This window comes from Periplaneta americana, chromosome 17, assembly GCF_040183065.1.
Source record: "Periplaneta americana isolate PAMFEO1 chromosome 17, P.americana_PAMFEO1_priV1, whole genome shotgun sequence".
Lineage (NCBI taxonomy): Eukaryota > Metazoa > Arthropoda > Insecta > Blattodea > Blattidae > Periplaneta > Periplaneta americana.
The window spans coordinates 45,365-69,266 of NC_091133.1; the positions used below are offsets into that span (position 1 = coordinate 45,365).

The window sequence follows — 23,902 nt, forward strand, 5'->3', positions numbered from 1 at the left end:
AATTATATACACTTTAGTGACAGAATAAAAATCAGCTATGTAATTTATCGTGCAGTTACAAAATATCTTCTCTCTGCAAATATGATAATATTCTACAAAGGATATATTGAAAATAAGTACATACTCAAAAACAAAAGCCGAAGAAATGATGCCACGTCACACTGTAGTCCCAACAACAACAATTAAGGATTCCTTGATAGCCTTGAAGGATTCTCTGCTGATTTTATGGCGACATTTGTACTTCAATTCAAATTCAATTTTCTCATTCTATTTTTTATCTGTATACTATATTTTACTGCATATTTTCATTATGTGAAATATTATCTACTGTACATTTTAGTTTCTTGTAAGACATTTTTAATGTCACCTTAAATGTCACCGTTTAACATTCCTTGTCTTTGAATATTTATTTATTCATACATCTAAAGCAAAATCAATTATTTGGACACGGTAAAAACTATTAAGAATTTTATACAAAAAAAGTCGTGTCCTTAAGAAAAACATTTTTTCAAACGCATTGTGGGAATGTGTAGCTTGCCAACTATTAAGAGTAAGCATAACAAGCAATTTCATTTCCACATTTAAAACATAAACAGAGACAACAGTTCAACATTATTAGAGTTCTTTGTAACATGACATAATTTGAAATAGTAAACAGTAATAAGTGTTTCTCCTCTCCATCACAGAGTAAAAGGCACTGCAAGTACCGTTGTAAAAAGTAGTGTCTGTGACAATTAAAATACAAGATAAACCCTGGGAGAGGCATATACTGTGAATTACTTGTGCTCCACTCACCTCTGGTTCACGCTTCACCATAGGGAACGAAATTGGGACTGGATCTCCCTCAAATTTTATCTCAGATAAGAGATCAGAGCTCTGGTCCTCATGTTCCTCTTTTATACCAGTCAAATGATGATCCAAGAAATTCCGTTCCTGCAGTACAAAGAGACGTCTTAAATTAGCAATTTATTACAGGGTGTTAGAAGACGACTTCTAACTTTACAAGTTACTCTCTGTGTTTAAGCATTCTACAACGTGATCACAATCCACAACATGTGCTTTACATTATGATGAATAAGGCCAGGATTTATATGGTAATGCATATTTTCATGGAAAAACCTTTCTTAAACATGTTATTAACGTCTGTGATGACGAATACCCAAAGTTAACTGTCCATAGTTTTTTTAATATTTCAGCCATTACTGCATATAATACTCTACTGTGCAATATAATGTACCATACCTTGAACACTGTGTTAGATTAACAACAATATTTGAGTAGTTTTTTAAAGAAACAATAACACTCTGGATTGCTCTGTTGTCAGCCCACAATATTTTTTGGTTAACTGTATTTGATGGCTGAAATTCCTTATGTATGAATAGAAACTGTGGAAAAACCACCACTGTGTGATTTTGTTTCAATGAACTACTGCTGTTAGATCTATGCAAAAGATAGTAAATATCAATACCTCAAAAACAATATACTTTGCATATTTCCACTCGGTAATGAGTTTTGGAATAATATTCTGGGGAAATTCCACAGATAGTTACAGTATATTTCTATTACAAAAAAGAGTAATTAGAATAATAGTAGGTGCCAAATCTAGGGAATCGTGTAGGACTATTTTCAAAAGACTACAAATAATGCCCATGGCTAGTCAGTATATCTTTTCATGAATAGTCTTCCTCGTATGTAATCGTGAAAACTTTGTAACTAATTCAACAATTCATAGCATAAATACATGTCAAAAAAATGACTTTCATAGTCCATCGGCAAGTCTATTGTGCTATCAAAAAGGAGTGCGTTATATGGCAGTAAAAATCTTTAATAGCCTCCCTATCGATATAAAAAATGAAACTCAAAACATAAAATTATTTAGAGCCAAATTAAAGAAGTACCTAATTTCTCATGCCTTCTATTCTGTAGGTGAATTCATGATATTCAACAACACTTCATGATATTCATACTAAAACTTTGTGTTGCACTAGCAGACTATATTGTAAATCTCGTCTGTATATATTTGATCTAGACTGTGACTATAAATTAAGATTTTATAATAGTATGAAGGTTTTTTGATATGTTCCATATTCTAGCTGTAAGCAATGTATGAATACCATGGAATGTTAATAAATACAAATATAAATACAAATACAAAAGAAAATACTCTCAAACATCTTTACCTCCCTGACTCTAACACCCCTAATCTTCTATTCTATGTTTGACTTATTCTGATTGGGAGCATTTAGTTTCTTACTCAAACATTATACCATTGAGTCATCACACACTTCGACAACAAGCCTTCGGCAATAACCTTTTAACATGAATAAGTGAGGAACATTGTGGGACATGACAGTTAATCAGTGTCATATTCGTATTTGGAAGTTTCCTGAAATGTAACATTGTCAAAATTAGAAAGAGATTACGTCATAACAGGGTTATGTTCGCTTTAAAGGCATAGGAGAGAAATCAGTAAGCGGAATTATAAAGATAGTATAAGGCAACATTTTAGTACACAATACAAACTTAGGCCCGTAACACACTTGCAGAGTTTTCGCCAGCGAGAAATGTGTTGCGAGAAAATTAAAAAATTAATAACATAGATTCAAATGGACGTCCACACACTGGAAGAGATTCTCGTTCGAGGCAAAAACCTCGCGCGCGTTTCTCGCTGAAATCGGTAGCTCAGCGAATTTTCTTGACACGTTTATCCAAGATGTTTGACATTTATACTCTTTATGACAATTGAATGTAGAAAGAGATAACACAGGTGGCGATGAATTGTGTTGTTTTTATTTGAAAATGGGAAAAGATGGCTGATAATTGCAGTCAGAAACTTATCGAACTTGTATGATGTCACCCATAGGCCTATTTATATGATACATGGGATGAAAACTATAAAAACACGAAACTTAAAGAAGAAATCTGGAGACAAATATCAGATTATCTGAAAATAAATAGGGCTATATTTTATTTTGATGAGATTTAATAGTATTAATTAAACATTTTAAATACTGTATCTATGTATATGTCTTAACAGTTTACATAATTTTAATCAGAACATAGCAAAGAATCCTCTATCATATAATGAATGGCAAAAAACTGAGGTCCATTCAACCTGAAATAATGTCTAAACGTTTCATCATTCACATCGAAACCAGTGTGCAAAACTCGCCCTTATTTTCGTGAGATACAATGTGATTTTCAGATATTTCTGGCTTTAATTTCAGGCCTACTTTTTCTTTTCATTAACAAAATAAGTTCATGTAACTCTATTTCCTCATCATCTGAATATTCAGATCCAACAAAGCGTTCGTACGTAATTTGTAAGGTACGACAATATACGTACAGGTTATATACAGTATTTAAGTACGGCAATATACGTAAATACATAACCTATAATATTCCCCCCCCCCCCGAGTCATTACTATAATCAGATAAATGCTTTCTGCATGAAGGCAGTGCATAGATGATCATAGCGAGGTGTGATCTGTGATAGCGAGAACTCGCCAAGTGTGTGGAGGAAGGCTCTTCGCCTCTTTTCTTTCGCTGAGTAAACATTAACAGTATGAGCGGTGATGTTATCCTGGTGAAAATACGGCATTAAATTTTTCGCATATATTAATTCTTTAGACATTACGCTTCTCTTACGTAAATGGTTGTCAGGAAACCAAATCGATTTTATTTTCTAATGAAACTTAGTTTCATCTGTATGGCCACATTATATTACATAACACATACTGCTATCAGCAGACAAAACAAGAATCTAGAATGAAGTTACATCTAAAGAAAGATCAAAGATGTTTTAGAGAGCGATCATAGAGAGTGTTGTAGCTTTAGAAAAAGAAAATGCTTTACACCTTTACCTCACTAAAGGGCAGTTCCAACAAATTAACTTCCTGGAAATCACTAACACATAATAAAATAAGTAATTATATACAGTATATTTGCAGTTTCGATCAGGATTTGAAATTTCACTGTTTGCATTCTGTGACGGCTCTTCAGCTACACCAAAATTAAAAAAATAGGGAACTTGGAAAAACGAGAATGAATTCCAGAAAAAAGGATAAATTTTTAAAAATTACCAAAACCTCCCTTCATTGCCGTTATCTCTTAGATAAGAATTAAAAGGAAAACATTCAACAACAAGAATATTCTCTTTAATTACAATCTCTATTTTAAAAGGGAATTAACCAAAAACTTCCAACCATCAGTTGCAACTTCTCCCTACATTATAATGTCTCTCAATATAGACTCACAACAAACCTTCAGGGAAAAGAACAAATAACCAAAACTATTTCATTGAACAGCAAGTTCACACCTGTGGAGTAACGGTCAGCACGTCTGGCCGCGAAACCAGGTGGCCCGGGTTCGGAACCCGGTCGGGGCAAATTACCTGGTTGAGGTTTTTTCCGGGGTTTTACCTCAACCTCAACCCCGGACTCATTTCACTGGCATTATCACCTTCATATCATTCAGACGCTAAATAACGTAGGTGTTGATAAAGCGTCGTAAAATAATGCAATAAAAAAAAATTGAACAGCAACCCCTTTTACATAACTTTAAAGAAACTCCTAAACCATTCCTGTCTCATATCTCACAGCCACAGCCTGTAGTTCCCGGTGTATACTTATCGGATAGGATCGTCAATTTTGTTGCCTGATCCGTCCAGCTGGGCTAATTCTGCCTTCTTCATCGTCCGTCTCGAGCCAGTCAAGCACTGCCTTCACGTTCGAGTCACGATCACTCTCCTATCCCCCTCCCCTCCAACATTCAAGTAGGAGGTGGAGGTGGATCGATGCATGCACACGACAATAACTAAACTTTTTTGATACACCGGGAACGATGTTACAAAATATATATAGAGGAAACAATAAGTAATTTTTTTCATTCTGTCGGATAACAATAGGGATATCCCGAACTAGCACCAACAGATAGCGCACGTGTACTATGAGGAATGCGCTTTGCGTGTGCCTTTGTTTTTCGGTATATAAACATTGAGGATATATGTAGTGTATCAGTATATTAAATACTCTTAAAAACAACTAAAAATGGCTAATTTTTGTTATGTTCCTATATGTAAAAACCAGGGAAAGCTTTTTGTCTTCAATCAGGTCCCGAAATATTCTGAATATATGCTTTAAACCTAAAAAAATATAAGTAATAAAATTGGGCCTCGAAAGTGCTAGCTATTAAATAAAAGTAACTACTTCAAGTAAGGAAATGTTGACTACGTTTCATTTTGGAAGAGGAAAAAGAAAAATTAATAAAAACATATGCAACCTCGACAGCGAGCTATGTTAGCTTAGATTATATGCAGTAGCTGTAGGAGTCTCCGAATTTTACGCCTGCAGTAAACTCTCGATAAACTGGGATGTTTATTATCCAGGACGATCCCTAGTGAAATCCATTTCGTGAATAATGTTTTTAATGTACTGTACCCCAATTATTAAAGCCATGTTTTAAGTTCAAATTTTCAAAATCATCCCACACAGTATTCAAAACTGCATGTCCTTAACCTACAAAACACACTACTAGTCGTGATACTATTGCGATCATATGTTATTATATCATCCTATTAAAAATTGCATTTGATCTTTCTGCAACTACAGAAAAAATACAAGGAATTCAATCTCGATAGTCTCTTCCCTATAAAAAAAAAACACATTGGTGGCTGCATATCCTGTTTTTAGCGTACGGTTCTTAAATACTAATTATTAAAGAGGGCAATATTCACTTTCGACATATTTCCTATTTTTTTATTCGTGCATATTGTTCTCAAAGTTCTCGTTTAGGTTCATGAACATTCAATTTACTCGTATTTATATTCTTCATAGTGCAGATTTCCCCACCTATCTCGGGGAATCGCTCAATATTATATAGGTTTACGTTATTATTTATTGTAAATTAAATTAAATTATGAGGTAAGAAAATATTGAATTATGTTAAATTGTACTAGGTTATACAAAATAATTGTAAATATAATTTTGACACGCACAAAAAACCAACAAGCGGGAAAACGTAATCAATTGTAGCATGTGACAAAATATAGCCTTACAACATGTTACACAGCATGGAACACTCCTGCCATCTGACGATAAAACTTCGCATAAGATATCCCTATAAAAGACAAGCATACCGTAACAATTCTGCTTCCATGTAGGCAGTACCTGATTATTAATGTACTTGCGGAATTTGTATTACAGGCAAGAAAGATTCAATGTTTCATTAATGGGAAGCAGACATTAACAGTAGGAGGATGGCTGAACATAGCTATAGTCCAGATCAGCTTACTTAATACCATCATAGACCAAAGATGTAATGCATAAGCCAATCAAAATACAATATATACACGGGAAGAACACAATGTGATTCACTCACCTCAGGTTCACGTTTCATCACAGAGAATGAAATTGCCATAGGATCTTCCTCAAATTTCATTTCGGTTATGAGATCATGACTCTGGTTAATATCTTCCTCCTTTACGCCAGACATATGCACATCCAAAAGATTACGTTCCTGCAGCAAAACGAAACTTTTTAATTGGCCACTTTGGGATTCTTTTACATAAGGATATTTAATTATTTTCGTAAAATTTAACAAATAATGACGTCACATGGTCACAATGATTTTGCAAAATGGCCGATGTAAAGACGACATAACAATCAAATAAACAAAATTATTATGAAAACAATAATTACACGATTTTACATATCCCAATTTAAATACAGTAGAACTTGGTTATAGCGACCTCGTTTTGTGCGACACCTCGCCTATAACGTCAAATATTCTGTGGTCCCAACTAATTCCCCATAAGACATAAGCTTTCCTATCTTGCTTAATACGACAAACGTATATGCGTCTACATCGCATATAACGTCATTTTCAACCTCAGTTTGGAATAAGATTTTCTAAGAAGCAAAGTATTTTAAGATATATTTTGTTGAAATCTGACCCTGACAAATTCTTTACAGTCTCCTTCTGTCATAGACCTCTGGAATGCAGGCGGATTCCCCATCCCATTGTAATCTGCCCGAATTCATGCGGTATTAGATCAGTTTCGATAGGAAGTTTTCACTAAGTGCACGCATTTTAACGCAGTATGGCCACTAAAAGAAGCGAGTGACACTTTAGAAGCCAATAGAATTATGAACATGTTCTATGAAGCTAGGGGAGGGAGCAGTGAAATTGCAACTGAAATTATGAACATAGAACGTAATTTAGCGCTATAAAGTGTGTATTGGGCAAGTAGAAGACAACAGATTACTTCACTTCTAAGTAAAGTAGTTTGGTGAGTACTGAACAAAATGTTTTAATACAGAATACTGTATTTATAATTGTAGGCCTACGTGTATTTTATTATGTTCATTGTAGGCTTAAAAGTCAATACATAAATCTAAAATAAGTCTAAGTAACTTGTCATTTTTCATTTTCCACCTCTAGATTGATAATGTGAATCTCGGTTACTACGACACTCATTTATAACAACATAATTTTTAAGGTCCCTTGGATGTCGTTATAACGAAGTTCTACTGTAGTATATATTCGGAATTATTTACAATATAATATCAACACCAAAATTACGACTAAAGAAAAGAATACAATGTATAAGATTGAACTGTCTTCTTCAGTTTAAGTACGATACTTTATTATAGTACTCAGAATTCGCTCCATAAGCACTTGTGAATCAGATACGATGCATATCAATTGAAAAGAAGAATTAAAAAATACGACAGAGTTTTTAAAATTTAATGCGAGTGTTATTAATTGTACGTATCACATCTTGACAGCAATAAATTCTGAGTGGCCGGTCATAGAGTATCAACATGAAACAATTCAATATTCTAACAATACAAAATTTCTTGGTATATGGCTAGATGAACATTTACTGTAAAATGGTCCGTACACCTTCAGGAACTAGAGAAGAAATTAAGTAAAATTTGCTTTGCCTTGCGATTACTAATAAGAGCATCATCTATCGAATCTGCTCGCACATTGTACTTTGCATACTTTCACTCTATCCTAACGTATGGTATAATATTTTGGAGTAATTCACCCAATGCAATCCAAATATTTGAACTACAAAAGAGAGCTATTAGAGCCATAGTTCAAGTGTCTCAAACTACCAGCTGCAGACCATTCTTCAAAAAACTACATATCTTCCCATTACCCTGTATTTATATTTATGAAACCTTACATTTTATCAAATATAATTTCCATAGCTTTCCTACAAATTCAGACACACACCAGCACAATACAAGAAATAAAGATAATATTTTTATTGAAAGTTTTAACACAACTCTATATAAAAACAGTTTCATTCATGCTGGTCTTCTTATGTACAATAGCCTACCAAATTATCTTAAAGAAATATCTGCACATCAGAAATTTAAGAAAGCTCTTTATAAAATTTTAATCAAAAACTGCTTTTACAGTATGAACGAATTTATTGAAAATTCGTCATAACTGAATAGAAAAAGAAAGCCTTACTTCAAAAAAATTTATTTCTTCTTTCCAGATCCTGACTTCGAGAAGGATGGTTGAAACTGACTCCTGACTTCAAGACATACTGCAAACGGGAGTTATAGCCGAAATCGACCGACCTGTAGTTTTCTTCAATCAAGTTCCAAGTTTTGTATAATTGAATTTATGTTGCATTTAATTGCAGTTATTACTTTTATGTATATTATGTAATTAATTATTAGTTTGTAAATATGACATGTCCCATATCATGTATATGATCAGTGGATGTAATAAATGATTATGATTATGATTATTACTGGACACTGCAGATCATTCCACCATCGAATAAATATACCAAGCATTTAATTATATTTTTATTTATTTATTCATTATAAATAGTTTTGCATATTTTCTGGCATCCACGGTCGTTTACAGGTGTATGTGCAATTGGGTTGAAAAAGATTGCCCTGACTCCTGGTAGTTTAAATGTGAAGTTTTTAACTCAGCTTCACACGAGTAAACTTATTGTGTTCGAAGGGCAATGCTGTGGTGTTTGTTGTGGTAGATTCTTTGATAGGGATCTATCTACAATGCAGCGAGTGGTATGAAGTGATACAGCTTAGGTGTAAGCTTTCTGATATCGAAACCAAAGGTTGTAAGTTCGCTTCCCGGCAGGGTTGATTTTTTTTATTATATTATTTTATATTTTTAATTACAAACGTTAATGGAATTTGTTAATATACTTGGTTAAGCGAGACTTGCGAACATCATGGGCTATTATTAGGTATGGCTGGCCTATATACTATACAAAATTAATAGTTTATTTGCTTCCTCAAAAATAAGAAGCACATCAAATATAACTAAAAAAAAATATGCAAAACACATGTATAAATAAAAAAAAAGGCCTGTGTTGGGAACTAGTATTTCGTCCACAAACCACCCAATCGGCCACGCTTCTCTACAAAGTAAGAGGACGCCATCCTAAACAGAAAGTTCAAAACCACCCTTAATACGTGCTTTTGAATTGAAGATGGCGTCAAACTTTCTCGGCTCACAACTAACCATGAGGAGACATTTTAGAGAGTGTGGCATAAGGACTCGACGAACTGCGACGAAAGAACATTTGAAAATGGATCATGTCATGAATCGTCTAACTTATGCTACTATCCAGCAGGACTTCGACTGCAGAAATGTCAATGCCCCCTATGAAGAATATTGGCAAACAAAAGATAGAGAAAGCTAAACTCCAATATGAAATGAAGAATGGTAAACAGTATCACTTTAGTATTGCTTTTATTCAAAACAAACGGAACTAAATTCCATGTTTGCAATGGTAACATGTTTTAATGTTGTAGTTAAACATATTTTTAAAATTGGTTTGTGTCATCTTGTGAGCTGGAGCTTCAAGGGGACGGAAACTTAGACATTTGTCACCAGCCCATTATATTTGAACCTTGTGTAATGTGTCAAACGAATAGGAGCGGTAATATAGACGTGTGTGGTGTCAGCGAAAGAAATTAAGGCAACGTGAGACAAGAGCTGGGAAAGGTTAATGTGCAAAAGAAAGTCGATAGGGATAAGGCGGAGAGCAGCAAGGACAAACCAGCATACAATCTAAGGAAATGGTGTGTCAGTGGAATGAAGGATTAATTAAATGGGTGAATAGTGTTTTAGTATGAGAAGGGTCATGATGAGTTATTTAATTAGTAGGAATGAGTAGGACGTATTGTAAATATAGGAAGAGTAGAGGAGCTAAAAGTAGGACTAGACTAGATAGGATCAGTAGGACAAAGAAGTAATATAGATAGATGTAAAGCAAATAATAGAGGGTAGGCTTAGTTAAGACTATAGTACAGTAAATGATTGTAGTGATATGTTAAATAAGTTGGTCTGTGAAAATGAGGAATAGAAAAAGTAATTGTTACGTTGTTAGGAAATAGTAGAAGGTAGGAGTAGAGGGAAAGAAGGAATATTTAATAAACGCAGAAATATAGGAAGTGTGGTGAACGAACATGAAAGACTTAGTGGGTGAACATTAAATGTTGAAGAGATGTCGGTCATTAACATCGAGTATTGTGCAAGTTGTAAATAGTATATGGAAGGGACTGCTGGCCCGAATACTATATAATGTGAAGGGCCAGCAGGACCAAAGGTTTGAGTGAGAATAAACCATACCATACCATACCATACCATATTTGAACCTTATTGCACCTCTTTACTTAGCATGATATGCGAATAGCTTCAGAAAAAAAATCACGGAGAAACTAGCGCACAAGTACTTTCGGTGATTTTGGAACTGAAAATCGTTTAATTTGTAAGGCAGTTTTAGTGGAGCTGGAGTTTAAAAACGTACGATTTTATAGCTATATATTTTAGGGGGAGAAAAATTGTTGCAAAATGTAGTAAATTACGTTTTCGACAAGAGTTGCATCGTAATAGAGGTGAATATGTTGCGCTTTCTAGTCAGAAAAGGAAACCAAGGAATATGAAAGACACCATGTGCTGTAATGTGAAGATTGCTTCACTTGTGATAATGGAATACAGAATCAAAAAAAGTAAAAAAGAACAAATAGGCCTAATTACAAAAAAAAAAAAATCCATAATTTTCGCAATGTAACTTAGTTTATACTTCCTTGATTCTCAGTCACCAGTACTTACAACATCACTAACAAAAAATTACCTTCGCTGTCATAAAAATCTTCATGTGCCAGCCAGGATAAAGGCCCTTGACGGCTTTTGATCTAAGTTAATCTAAGCTAACTTAATAATAATAATAATAATAATAATAATAATAATAATGATGGTCATAACTTGAAGACTTTGATTAGTCTACTGACTTTTGATAAATCTTCACATTAGCGTAACCAAAGGAAGGTCATCACAGCAAAGACAGGGCGCAGTAATAAACAATTTTAAGTACACACAAGAATACAAAAGCCTAAACTAACCTATTATTGTGATGTACCGAAGTACATATGATATTTCCGTGCTGGAATTCTGCGTTATCATATGATGAAGGATTGGTGGACCAGAGAAAAATTCTCTCCGGCATCGGTATTCGCACCCGGGTATTCAGCTCTACGTCCTCACGCTCTATGCACTATGCCACACCAGTACATTGCAACAATAAGATATGGGTATATAATTACTTAGCGATTTAAGACTGCGTTCATTTCGTCGGATCCCAGTCACTTAGTCACTCGTAATGAGTGCACCTCTGCACAGAGTCACATTGGACATTGTGCCACTGTCACAATCTGTGATACAGTGCATGAGGGTTGGCCACTAAAGGGAAACTAAGAGGTGGAACTTAAACTGAAAGGATTCAATCCGGCATCGGAATTGGAATCTGGTGTGGCTTAGTGAATAGAGCATCAGCACATAGAGCTGAAAACACTGGTTTTGATCCCAGTGCTGGAGGCTTTCTAAGAAAAGGTATTCATGTTTGTGGTAGTAGTGCAAAGAACGTCAGCACGTAAAGCTGAAAACCCGAATTCGAATCCCGATGCCGATGAGAATTTTTCTCTGTTAAAGCGATCTTTCACTAAACTAACATAACGTAACCTGAACCTAATTCGTATACGCAAGGCAAATCAAAAGCCTAAACTAATCCGATGTGTCACAGATTCGTATATGCCAGGCATTCCAAGAGACTAAACTAACGTAACGCAACCTGAAACAGATTCGTAACAGAAATACGAAAGAAGCGTAGTATCGTGACCACATTACATATAATATAAAAAACCGTAATCACTGCAAGTAGTGCTAATGGTTTTTTTTAATGAAAGTAACATTTTAAAAGCTCCTGATTATTATTCTTAATGTGGAAACACTTAGGAAAAGTGAGTGGAAAACAATTATAGTTTATATACGGAAACGACTGTTTGGAAGTGCTGCTCTGCAATATTGTTCTGTTTCATGTATATAACACAGATAGGAGTTAGGAAGAAACAATATATATATATATGCTGACTTCATTGCCTGACATTGCAAATGTAAGCAAGGGGAACAAAAAGCATGGGAATGCCAACAATGGGAACACAGTGTAATTACCGTTGGAGTGAAAATTGTGATTTTCAACTTTTTCTCTTAAACGAAAACAAAGTCTTACAAACTCTAAATTATCGTCAGCAGTGAAAGGAGACAGGAAGTATACGTAAGTACTTTTCGTTGAGATTGTATCCTGAAATAATGGTTTTGCAGTACGTAAATGTTAGTATTGAAACTTATTATTTTAAGAAAACTTGCACCTTTGTAGGGTTAAGTCGATCATGAAATCGACCTACTGGAAGCAGATAGGACCAGCAGGAAGAATAAATTGTTCACCGAAATACCTCCAACTAACATTTATAAACAGAAAAGTGTCACAGTTTAGCTTATATTGATGGGGAAAGTGGGGAAAGAGGAAGACGAAATTATGGTGAATTTCTTGCGTAAGAGAAGCACTGCCAAAGGAACATATTTTGTACACCCCTCTGTACCTGACGATGGGAACAATGTAGTTTCTAAAATGACAGGAAGGAAAGATTTAAAATAACATCTGATATAAGCCTAAGCAATGTTGAATTGCATTTTAGATTATAACTGAAGTGTGGTATTTCAATATAAATTTTGAATTCTTAAATCTTTGTTTGTTGGTATGTGAAGTATTTAAATATGTTTTTATGTTTTATAAGTTGGCAATCATAGTCACGTTTGTACAGTGGAGACTTATAGGCCTAATTGTATCGAATATTATGATCACAGTAACAAAAGATACACTATATAATGCTATAGGCATATATTGGAGATTATTGTTTTTTACACCCCTTGTAAAAAAATAAAATATATGTAATACACTTAATTTGTTTTTAAAAACATAAACAGTGATCGACTTTACTCTGCAATATTTTAAAATCGATCTTAAACTAAAATTTCAATGGTGATCGACTTTACCCCATTTAAGCAGGCTACTTCGATCACAAGTCAAATTAAAAAAATCAGTTTTTGATAGAGTTTAATTCAATTCTTGTAAGTGCCTTCATAAGTGAAGGATATGACAACAAAATGCTATTTTCTGAGGAACTTCGCTCCATTGCATAACCTCAATATCATAAAAAAATTGCAAAATTTTGATCGACTTTACCCTCTTCTACGGTATATATATATATATACACACATGCCCTGCATATAACTGCAATAGCATAAGAAAACATACAAAAATTATATATCATATTTCAAGTAAATTTTATGAAGTTAAGTCAATAGTTTTGTTAATTAGCAGCATGTTTTCATTCGTAAATGTGTAACAAAGACCAGCAAACCATACGCAGTGTAGGCTACAGTCTTATTTTTATTTTATTGCACTTTCCCTTAAATAAATATGAAAGGAGACAAATGGTGTCCATCCAAGCATAGCTTTTTGTGTTCACGACACTTCGAGGATAAATATAAAGTGAACAACTCCATGAAGACGATGAGCTGTAGCTTACGAAAAGTAGGCCTATTTCGAAGACAAACAATAAACCAAATAAATTTTTCATTAGTAATCAAGTTAACCTAAATACGGATAAAACCACTATGATTCCCTTTCATAGCCAGCTAAAACCCGGTAGCAATAAAATATTAAAATTTTATTTCGACACTGCAATACTTTACTTGTGCTCCTTGTGTCCTTACTGCTTATAGAAGAAGACGATAAGCTGTAGTTCATAAAAAGTTGGCCTATTTCAAACACAAACGATAAACGAAAAAAATGGTTCACTAATAATAAACTTAAAATAATTACAGATAAGACCACTACAATTCCGTTTCAAACCCGGTTGAAACCGAATAGCAATAAAATATTCAAATTTTATTCTGACACTGGCATAAAAAATTCTGCAAAATCCTTGGGTAGGCCGTATTGTTGTTATTACTTTGACTGGAGGGACATGACACAACATAATTATACAATAACAATAATAATAATAATAATAATAATAATAATAATAATAATAATCTGTGACGCCACAGCCCTTGAAAGGAGAAACAGACCAGCCGGCTGTTGACCTCACCTTCACATTCCGAAAATTATACACTACTGTAACAAAATAAAAACTAAAAGCGTGTTGGGTCATGCTTTACTCAAGTTACAAGCTTAGAGGTAAGAATTCTTTCCCACAGTTAGGGCCTACTATCATTCTGTAATATCTTATGGTATAATAAATAGTTTTGCAATGTGTAGAGACTGGGAACACAATTTAATAAAATTATCCGAATCATACTCGTTCATATTATAGGCAGTCTAGCAGATCACATTAAAAGAACTTAAGAATATTAACATTTCCTTCAGTATATTTGCTGAAGTCTTGTCATACGTAAATGACAATTTTCCTCTGCTAGGTTATTCTTTTAAGCTTTCCTTCTAGGAATAGATCAGGTGTTTTAAATTTAGCGTCAGATAAGTTCTTTATTTTAGATTAAGTACGTTAAATTTGTGACAAAACACTAGGTTTTTCCACTTCTGTTTAACTGATTAATGTGAACGAAATTTTGACAGCTTAATGAAAGTATGCTACTTTGTCTTGTATATATTTTTATAATTTTGGCCGATGAATTGTATATGCTTTAAATTGAATAGTAATCTGTATAGCTCTATTGATAAATTGTTTGTGTTTGTAATTTGAAGTAGTTTGCATGATATGTACTATCAATTTCTGTATATCACAACTGGTTGAATTATTCATGCCTTAAATTTAATTAACTTACTTGTTTTGTATCATAAATATAGCTCAACTGATGAATGATCGTTTGCGTTTGTAAATTTAATAATCTGATTGGCTATGTATTGTATACTTTTAGTAGAGCCATCGATGTAGCTCAGTCGGCAGACTCGCTGGGCTGCTGATCCGGAGCTGCGTTCGGGCTTGGGTTGGATCCCCCTTTAGTCTTTGGTTTCTTCCGAGGTTTCCCACAGCTGTGGGACTGAAGCCGGATGGTCTATAGCAAGTCCTCGGCATCAACCCCTTTGATTTGATTACCCCCCTTGATTTGTTTACCTGGTTGGGTTTTTCCGAGGTTTTCCCCAACCAAAAGGCAAATGCCAGGTAATATTTTGGCGAATCCTCGGATCTCACCTCATCTCACTACATCTCGCCAAAATATTGTAAAAAATTGCAGAATATTGTAAAATTTGTAGAAATTTACTAAATTGTAAAACTATAAAAATTTGTAAAAACTGTAATTGTAATATTGTAAAATATTTGACTTGTTCCACATCTTAAAGCTTCATTGCTCATGTAAGATCTATGGAATAAAATAAATGAATGAATGAATGAACTCCAACCTTACTCGTCGTCGCGCCCACTTTGTTTTGCGTGCTTATTGAATGGCAGACGCTCTTTCAATTTGCTTCAAACATGGCGGTGCAATGGCCATTCGATAATCCCTCTTCTAACTCGTTGGAATAATAGGACAGAAACAGTTTGACTGTATTCAGTGATCCTTACCTGAATTTATTTTCGCGTGAACATTGCAGATCAAATCAAGAAGTTTCCTTCGCAATCCGGTTACACACCTTACATATACGAAGGTTAGGTTTGGTTAGTTTAGGTTTTTATTAAACAAGTGCACGCAAGCAAGATAATCGTGTCGCGAGACATGTGTATAAGTCCATGTTTGCAGATGTGATATTAACTCGATATTCGATTGTTTACTTTTTTTATTTGTTCCAGCACGGTTCTGAATCGATTCTGAACTGCCTGCTCATGTGCAGTAGCTCGTTATATGTTCCAACGACTAGAACTGATTCGGAACCGATACAGAACTCCCACTCCTGTTCCAACGTGCTTTAGAACTCGTTCGGAATGGGTGAAATTGGTTCTCAAGAGCGGAAAATGGAAATTCTGAAATGTTGACCCATGCGCATATCGTTGCATTTAAAGTAATGGTTAAAATCCTTCGACACTACGCAGGTTAAAATAAAAAATGAGTCCATCACAAGTGATTTGGAAGGTGATGACGATGTATTTTACGAAGAATTAAGTTCGGAAGATGAATATAATTTTAATATAAGAAGAAACTGCGAAAGTAGTGAAAGAACAGTTCAAGAAACGATCCAAAAACGAAAAATGCCGAACTAGTTCTGAGACTGAATACAATTCGCGCATTCGTCGAAAGGAGTTCGGAACGCCTTCCCAATTGCATGATGAAATAAACTTTTTGTCTCTGTCATTTTGACATTAGTTCTGGTAATGGAAGGAGCCTGTAGTTTTCAGTCATCGGTGTGTCTCCGTTAAGTGCAGGCATGTTCATTGTCATCTTTTATCATCCATTATTCATTTACGTTTTTTAAACTAGTTAGTAACCTGTGGGTGCGATACTTTAGTACTCCTTATTCAGTATACTACATAATATAGTTTATATTAGAGAATTTAGCTGGTTACATGGGATCATTAAATTGAACCCGAGGCCAAAAAAGACAACGAAGAAGAATAAGAAGAGTGTGTAGTTCTACGTCTCGTGATGAAGGTTTGTGTGGAGGTTTAATTTACGGATATCAGATATTTAGCAGAATTCATGTTTAACAGGATATATCCAGATCATGAACACATGCGTTATATTTTCATAGAAGTGGGAGAACTGTAGCCAACTCTTCATTAATGTGAGGTAAGTGTTCGTAGTTTGCTATTTACTGAACTGTTTCGTCCTTCACATAGGTTAGGTTAAGTCAGATTACATTAGCTTGGGAATGTTCAGTTCATCGTTATTATTAGTTTCACCTTGAAGTGTAACTCTGAAGTTACCCATATTTAAAGTTTTTCTCTTTTTTGTTTTGAATTTACTAGCGACACTGTAGATTTATTTTAACTTATTCCAAATTTTAACGTTTTCCGCTACTTTCTCTTAGTACTTTGATTTTTGAGGCAAACATAGGAGGTTTTGGGAATGTATTTTTCTCGAAATGACAGGAGCCGTTGTATTGGATATTTACCAATAAATTGTAATCAGTAATTACTTTCAATATAGGATACCTGAAACAAAGAATTCTCCTCTTCTATATCAGTTGTATTACTCCTGCCTATTGCCAGAGGGTAGATCTCACGTTCCATCTTGATAACGTTCATCACGACTGAAAAAGAAAATAATAATAAAAATAATAATAATAAGAATAATAATAATAATAATAATAATAATAATAATAATAATAATAATAATGGCTTTATTTAACCTGGCACTCAACCAGGATTAAAACTTGCTTACATAGTTGAACTTAAAACTGGATCGGAATTAAGTAATTACATACTGATACAATTTAGGTACATAATGAGATCAAAAGAGGTAGTTACGTAAAAATTTACCTCATAAAATAAAATAAACATAGTGGGATACATATTAATGTTGTTAGAATCAAATACGAATCACATAAAAACAGAAGCTGATAATTCAATAAAAAAATGTAACAGTAAAAATAAAAATAAACACATTAGTATATATATATATATATATATATATATATATATATATATATATTAGTATTAGATTACAATTAAGTAGGATTTACATAATTAAAACAGAAACCGATAATTGAATATAATGTACAAAAAAATAGATTAATAATAACGAAACAACACAGTGGGATACATATTGGCGTTAAGTTATAAATAAACTCGATTTAGATAATAAAAATAAGAAACAACAAAAAATAAAAATAAAAATAAATACAGTGGAACACATTCCGTTAAATATTTTCAACGCGTTAGGTCTGGCAACTCATCATAAGATATTTTTCTACTTTACATTGAAAGGAAATTAAAGTTCGGCAGCCCTTGACTTCAGGCGGCAGAGAATTCCAGTGACGAGAAGTAGCAACAGTGAAAGATGAAGAATAAAGAGATGATATGTGGAGTGGTATTTCTAGCGTGTTATATTGTGATCGAGTATTTTAAGTTATGATACCGAGAAAGACTGTAGAATCGGACAGATAAGTAAGAGGGAGTAGAGGTGTGCAAAATTCGGTATAAGAGAGAAAGGGAATGTAACTTTCTCCTCACATTTAACCTGAGCCACAATAATTTATCCAAAAGGCGAAATGTGATCGTAGTAGCGGACATTACAAATGAAACGAACACACGCATTATGAACACGTTGCACTTTCTGGGATAAATCCACCCTGAGATCACTTAATAAAGCGTCACAATGATCGAAATGGGGCATAATAAGAGTCTGTACAAGCGTCTGCTTTAATTTAGCCGGATAATGGTAATAAAAAACTTAAAGTGACTTGTAGTTTGTCAGCTATTTGGATATTCTTACTAGCATGTTTAATAATAATTCCACATCTCCGCAGTATACACTAGTGTCGTGCTCTGTTCGAACATGAGAGGGTATATCAAGATACTACGAACTTCGCCCTACTCTATAGGCAACCCAACAGTACGTCGAAATGAAGCATGTAAACTGAAACACCCACGTCTCTTGGAAACCTATGTTCGGCTCAAGTTTGTTCAGTCTCTGTAGAATCGAAGCTCCCATCGCATTTGTTCAGTCTTTCCCCTTCCTTACAAACCTATGTTCGGTGACTTTCTCTTTAGTTCCTCCTCTCTTTGCGCCATTATGTTTTAGCTGCGCCGTGTACATATCTTGCAAGTTACGCAAAGTAATGAGTATAGGTAATTTTCCTTGTTATTAATATTATTAAACTTTCACAAATATATATGTATAAATAAATAAACAACAATATTAAAAAACTGTAACCTAAATTTTATGGTAATTTTCGCTTTTAAAAAAATAATTGGTATTAAGATGTATATTGAACGGTCCTCAGACCGAAAATAGCATTTCCGACATTTTTGTTTGTATGTCCGTATGTTTGTTACATTATGACGCGATAATAGCCGAAGCGATTTCTACGAAAATTGGTATGCAAAATAAGTTAGGTCCCACTTAGATTTTAGGCCATATGACATTAAAAATACTGTCTTTAAAAGGGGAGTTAGAAAGGGGACTAAAGTAAATAAATCGAAATATTTTGCTTATTATTGATTTTTTAGGATATTACATAACAAACGTTGCTTTAAAAATGTCTCATTCTCAACAAAATTTGTGTAGGGTCGATATTTAACGAAATATGAGTTTTAAAATAACCAGGGGCGTACACGTATGGCGGTTACAGGATTTGAACCCCAACCCCCAACTTAAAAAAAATACATTTCGATTTGAATATTTTTAATCCTTAAACGTTGTTCGTTCTCTTATTTTTAACTCTTCCAGTAAACAATTTCTACATCGACATAAAGCATAGTCCTGCTACCTCTGCTTCAATATATTCTTCATACCAGCGTCATTTTTCATCTTTGATGAGTTTCATATTCCATTATCATTTTTGATCAAATTTATTTCAATGTATTGTGGCAGCAGGCCGCGTCGGAGAGTTCGCGCGCATCTGAGGAGAAAGGAGGCGCGCAGGGAGAGGAGACGCAAGCTTCGGCGGCGGGGCCTTGGCGCAGAGAGAGGGGGAAGGAAACCGACTGCGGCGGAGGTAAAGAAACGTCTGGAGACCGATTGTTGTAAAAAACTTCTGGACGCAGTATATTCGAGAACGTGTGATTTAATAATTGAAAAGCGGCGAGAGAGCCGGGAGTCAGTCAGTCAGCGAGCAAGAAAGCCAGCCTTCGATACCGGGGTTCGACGTGCACTGAACTTGAGTAACTGTGGCAGCGTCCAGGCGGAAGCAACGCATCCGGAAGTCTTGGGTTCGAAGTGCAGTGAACTTCAGTAACTGCGGCAGCGTCCAGGAGAAGGCAACGCATCCGGAAGTCTTGAGTTCGAAGTGCAGTGAACTGTATTATAAAGTCTTCGGTTCGAAGTGCAGTAAACTGTATATGGAAAGCTTGAGGTTCGATGTACCGTAACCTCGAGTGAGTGAGCTAGAATAACTAGCCAAGGGGAACGAACTGTGAACTGAGAACTGACAGTTTTGTCTTGTACATAGTGTTGTGAACATTAGTTGGAATTAGGAGTACACTGTTGTTCTTCCAAATAATACACGTGAACTGTCATTGTCTTTCGGTGGAGTGCATTAACGACTACTGTATTGCTGTGTTGAGTGGAATACCCATTGTTGACGGGTGTGTGATTCAAGTTAGACATAAAAGTCACATTATTGTTAAATAAAAGTTACAATATTTTATTGTCTCCATGGACTTTCCTGTTATATAAAATAAAGTCTCTTACCTACCATGTACAGATAAATGTCGACAAAAATATATACGTCTTAATGATAATTATCTAAGTGTAATAATCACACATGAATTTTAATTATTCAAAATTAAACAGACATTAAAATTTGTTCAAAATTGGATGGCTCTGAAAAATTTACGTTTCAAAGAATTTATAAGGATATTCAGGAATATGTTCTACTATAACATAGTATAATTTATTAATAAATATACGTTAAATAATAATTAAAAATTTAAATTGTGGTTTGTTTAACGATGCTCACAACTGCAGAGGTTATATCAGCGTTGCCAGTGTGCCGGAATTTTGTCCCGCAGTTCTTTTATATGCCAGTAAATATACTGACATCCTGGCCCGGAATTGAACCCGCAACCTCGATCACAGAAGGCTAGCGCTAGACTGACTACGCTACCGAGGCCGACAATAATACTAATAATAATAATAATAATAATAATAATAATAATAATAATAATAATAATACACAAAATTTAAATACCCATAATGTGAATTGTAAACAATTTTAATAATAATAATAATAACACCTTGACAAAATTGTGAGTTCGACACTCGAAGTAACATTGCGTTTTATATCCGACATAATACTTTCTTTAATCTTGGGTTATTTTACGACGCTGTATCAACATTTAGGTTATTTAGCGTCTGAATGAAATGAAGGTGATAATGCCGGTGAAATGAGTCTGGGATCCAGCACCAAAAGTTACCCAGCATTTGTTCGTATTGAGTTTAGGGAAAACTCCAGAAAAACCACAACCAGGTAACTTGCCCCGACCGGGATCCGAACCCGGGCCACTTGTTTTCGCGGCCAGACGTGCTGACCGTTACTCCACAGGTATGAACCCTTTCTTTCATCATCCGTATAGTCACACATGTATTGTTAGCGAGCATCTGTGATTTATTTGAATATTATGCGAAGAATGTAATTATAGCTACTTTCTGTCGGTAACTGGTAGGCCTATAGTAAAAAGAGTTACATATGTTTAAAACGAAATGTGATTTACCCATATGCACCTGTATTTGTGTGAATGTTTAAAGATAGTTTTGTAATAGAAATTATCTATACTTAAATTTAAATAAATTTTCACAAGATTTGTTCCTTACGCAGCTAAAAGGGGCACACCGATTCTTGTCACGCTCGACAAACTTGAACTGAACATAGAGCTTGGAAAAATAAAAGAAAAGCGCGCGCACACACACACGCACGCGCACACACACACACACACACACACACACACACAAACACAACCCCCCCCACACCAAAAAATGGGCATAGATGATCATGTCGATTCTAGGATTGTTACAGTATATACCTTACGAAAAAAAAAAATCCGGAGAAATGAAGACTGAAGTTGTCAGAAAGATATTTTACCACCGACATATGTAGCTAGTCGGCGGTGTATGTAATGGAGGGGAAAATTAACAGGCCACCCTACTCCACTATCTCCAAAAAACAGTAAGTAGAATCATTTATTTGATTAATAAGCTTAAATTACTCCAGGTTTAGTGTAAGAGTGGTCTATATCTAACGATGTCTCCCAGAAAATTACTTAATTCATAAAAAAAAAAAACAAAAAAAAAACAAAAAACAAAAATGGTGTTAGAAGACTGAATTTGTGTATTTTCTCTGAAACTTTCCAAATATCTTTCGGCAGTCTTCTACATTAGATTGCCGAAAATTGGTTTATAGCGCAACATTAGCAGTGATAAAAGTGTGAAATATCCGTTCAGTGGGCAGTGGATACTCTACATTGACTCTGTTTTTTATATGCTCACCTGTATGTAATTTCTATTTTATACATATTTCATTGTTATTTTCCATCCAAAGATCATTAAAAGCGATGAATATTACTTAATATCTCCTATCTTTCTTCAAACAGTGTTTATATGCCATGTTAATTTTCATTTGTTTTCATATGTTAACAATGATTCACATTGGGAGCAACATATAAGAAATTATTTTCCTACACAATCCACACTATATTGACGTTGTTTTGAAATGATTAATCGAAGATGGTTTGCTTATTGTTTATTACGCGCACATTGATTGTATGTAATTTCTATTTCATACGTTTTTTTTTTCTCTCCCAAGATCATTAAGAATGGTGAATATTATTCATGCTTGTTTCCTGTATTTCTTAAAATAATGTCATGTGACATGTTAGTTTTCATTTGTCGTTATTTACGTAAAAATGATACGCCAAAAAACAATAATAATTTCGTACTCACTGCACATCTCTATATTCACATATGTTTTTCAGCGATTTATTAAAGAATGTACCGGTATTTAAAAGACTAATTTAGAAACATGTTACATAAATCATCCTTATGCCAAAAGAGAATGCTCCCTGGACCAAATTATATTAAAGAATGTACCGGTATTTAAAAGACTAATTTAGAAACATGTTACATAAATCATCCTTGTGCCAAAAGAGAATGCTCCCTGGACCAACCTAAATGAGTCTTCCTGTTGTCCAATTTTGATAAACGAGTCAAAGAATGAAATACATAGATCCATTTCTCCACTATGAGCGGACGTATACCACAAAGGGGAGATAGGTTCAAGTCCGTTTGTGAAGAATAAATCATGCAACTTATGGTTATATAATGTAGCAGTATATACTTACGCACTGACCTTTGTGGAGGAATATAATGCACTGCTGATAGTTTGTAGCATTAGCCGCGTTCAATATTAATATATTATATTAATAAGGATAATATTGAAACTTTATTCAATAGCAACTTTCAGAATTATATGATCAAGGAAGCCGTGATAGTAAATTGTGTAAAATCAATGGCTCCAACACCCAGTGACAATGAGGAAATAGTGTCTAAAATTATTAAAGTGGCCAGAAAATGCTAAAGGGAACCAGCAAGTACCGATCACGCATAAAGTAAAATTTGATATGATATGATTCAACATAAACTCGCGTAACAGAAATAGGACATAATACGCCATCCTCCTTGTCGTGTATTCCTCCCTTCTGATGTCAATTCCCGTCTTTTTTTTATATTTTATTTACTTTTTTTTTATTGGGTTATTTTACAACGCTGTATCAACATCTAGGTTATTTAGCGTCTGAATGATATGAAGGTGATAATGCCGGTGAAATGAGTCCGGGGTCCAGCACCGAAATTTACCCAGCATTTGCTCGTATTGGGTTGAGGGAAAACTCCGGAAAAAACCTCAACCAGGTAACTTGCCACGACCGGGATTCGAACCCGGGCC

The 23,902-nt window shown here is 34.4% G+C and overlaps 1 protein-coding gene across 2 annotated transcripts in view; it reads right to left on the reverse strand.

Annotated features, from left to right (window-relative positions):
• LOC138692974 (uncharacterized) overlaps positions 1 to 23,437 on the reverse strand; it is a 29,132-nt gene extending 5,695 nt beyond the window's left edge. Inside the window, exons 1-4 of one of the 2 annotated variants that reach the window (XM_069816400.1) lie at positions 23,309 to 23,437; positions 17,454 to 17,551; positions 6,379 to 6,516; positions 796 to 933 (exon numbers count right to left, since the gene is read on the reverse strand). In XM_069816400.1, the coding sequence (XP_069672501.1) occupies positions 796 to 933; positions 6,379 to 6,516; positions 17,454 to 17,546 (369 nt within the window). In that variant the 5' untranslated portion in view covers positions 17,547 to 17,551; positions 23,309 to 23,437. Of the gene's footprint in view, positions 1 to 795; positions 934 to 6,378; positions 6,517 to 17,453; positions 17,552 to 23,300 lie in introns of both variants that reach the window. The other variant, XM_069816401.1, reaches the window with a different exon arrangement.
• Between the last annotated feature and the right edge of the window lie 465 nt (positions 23,438 to 23,902).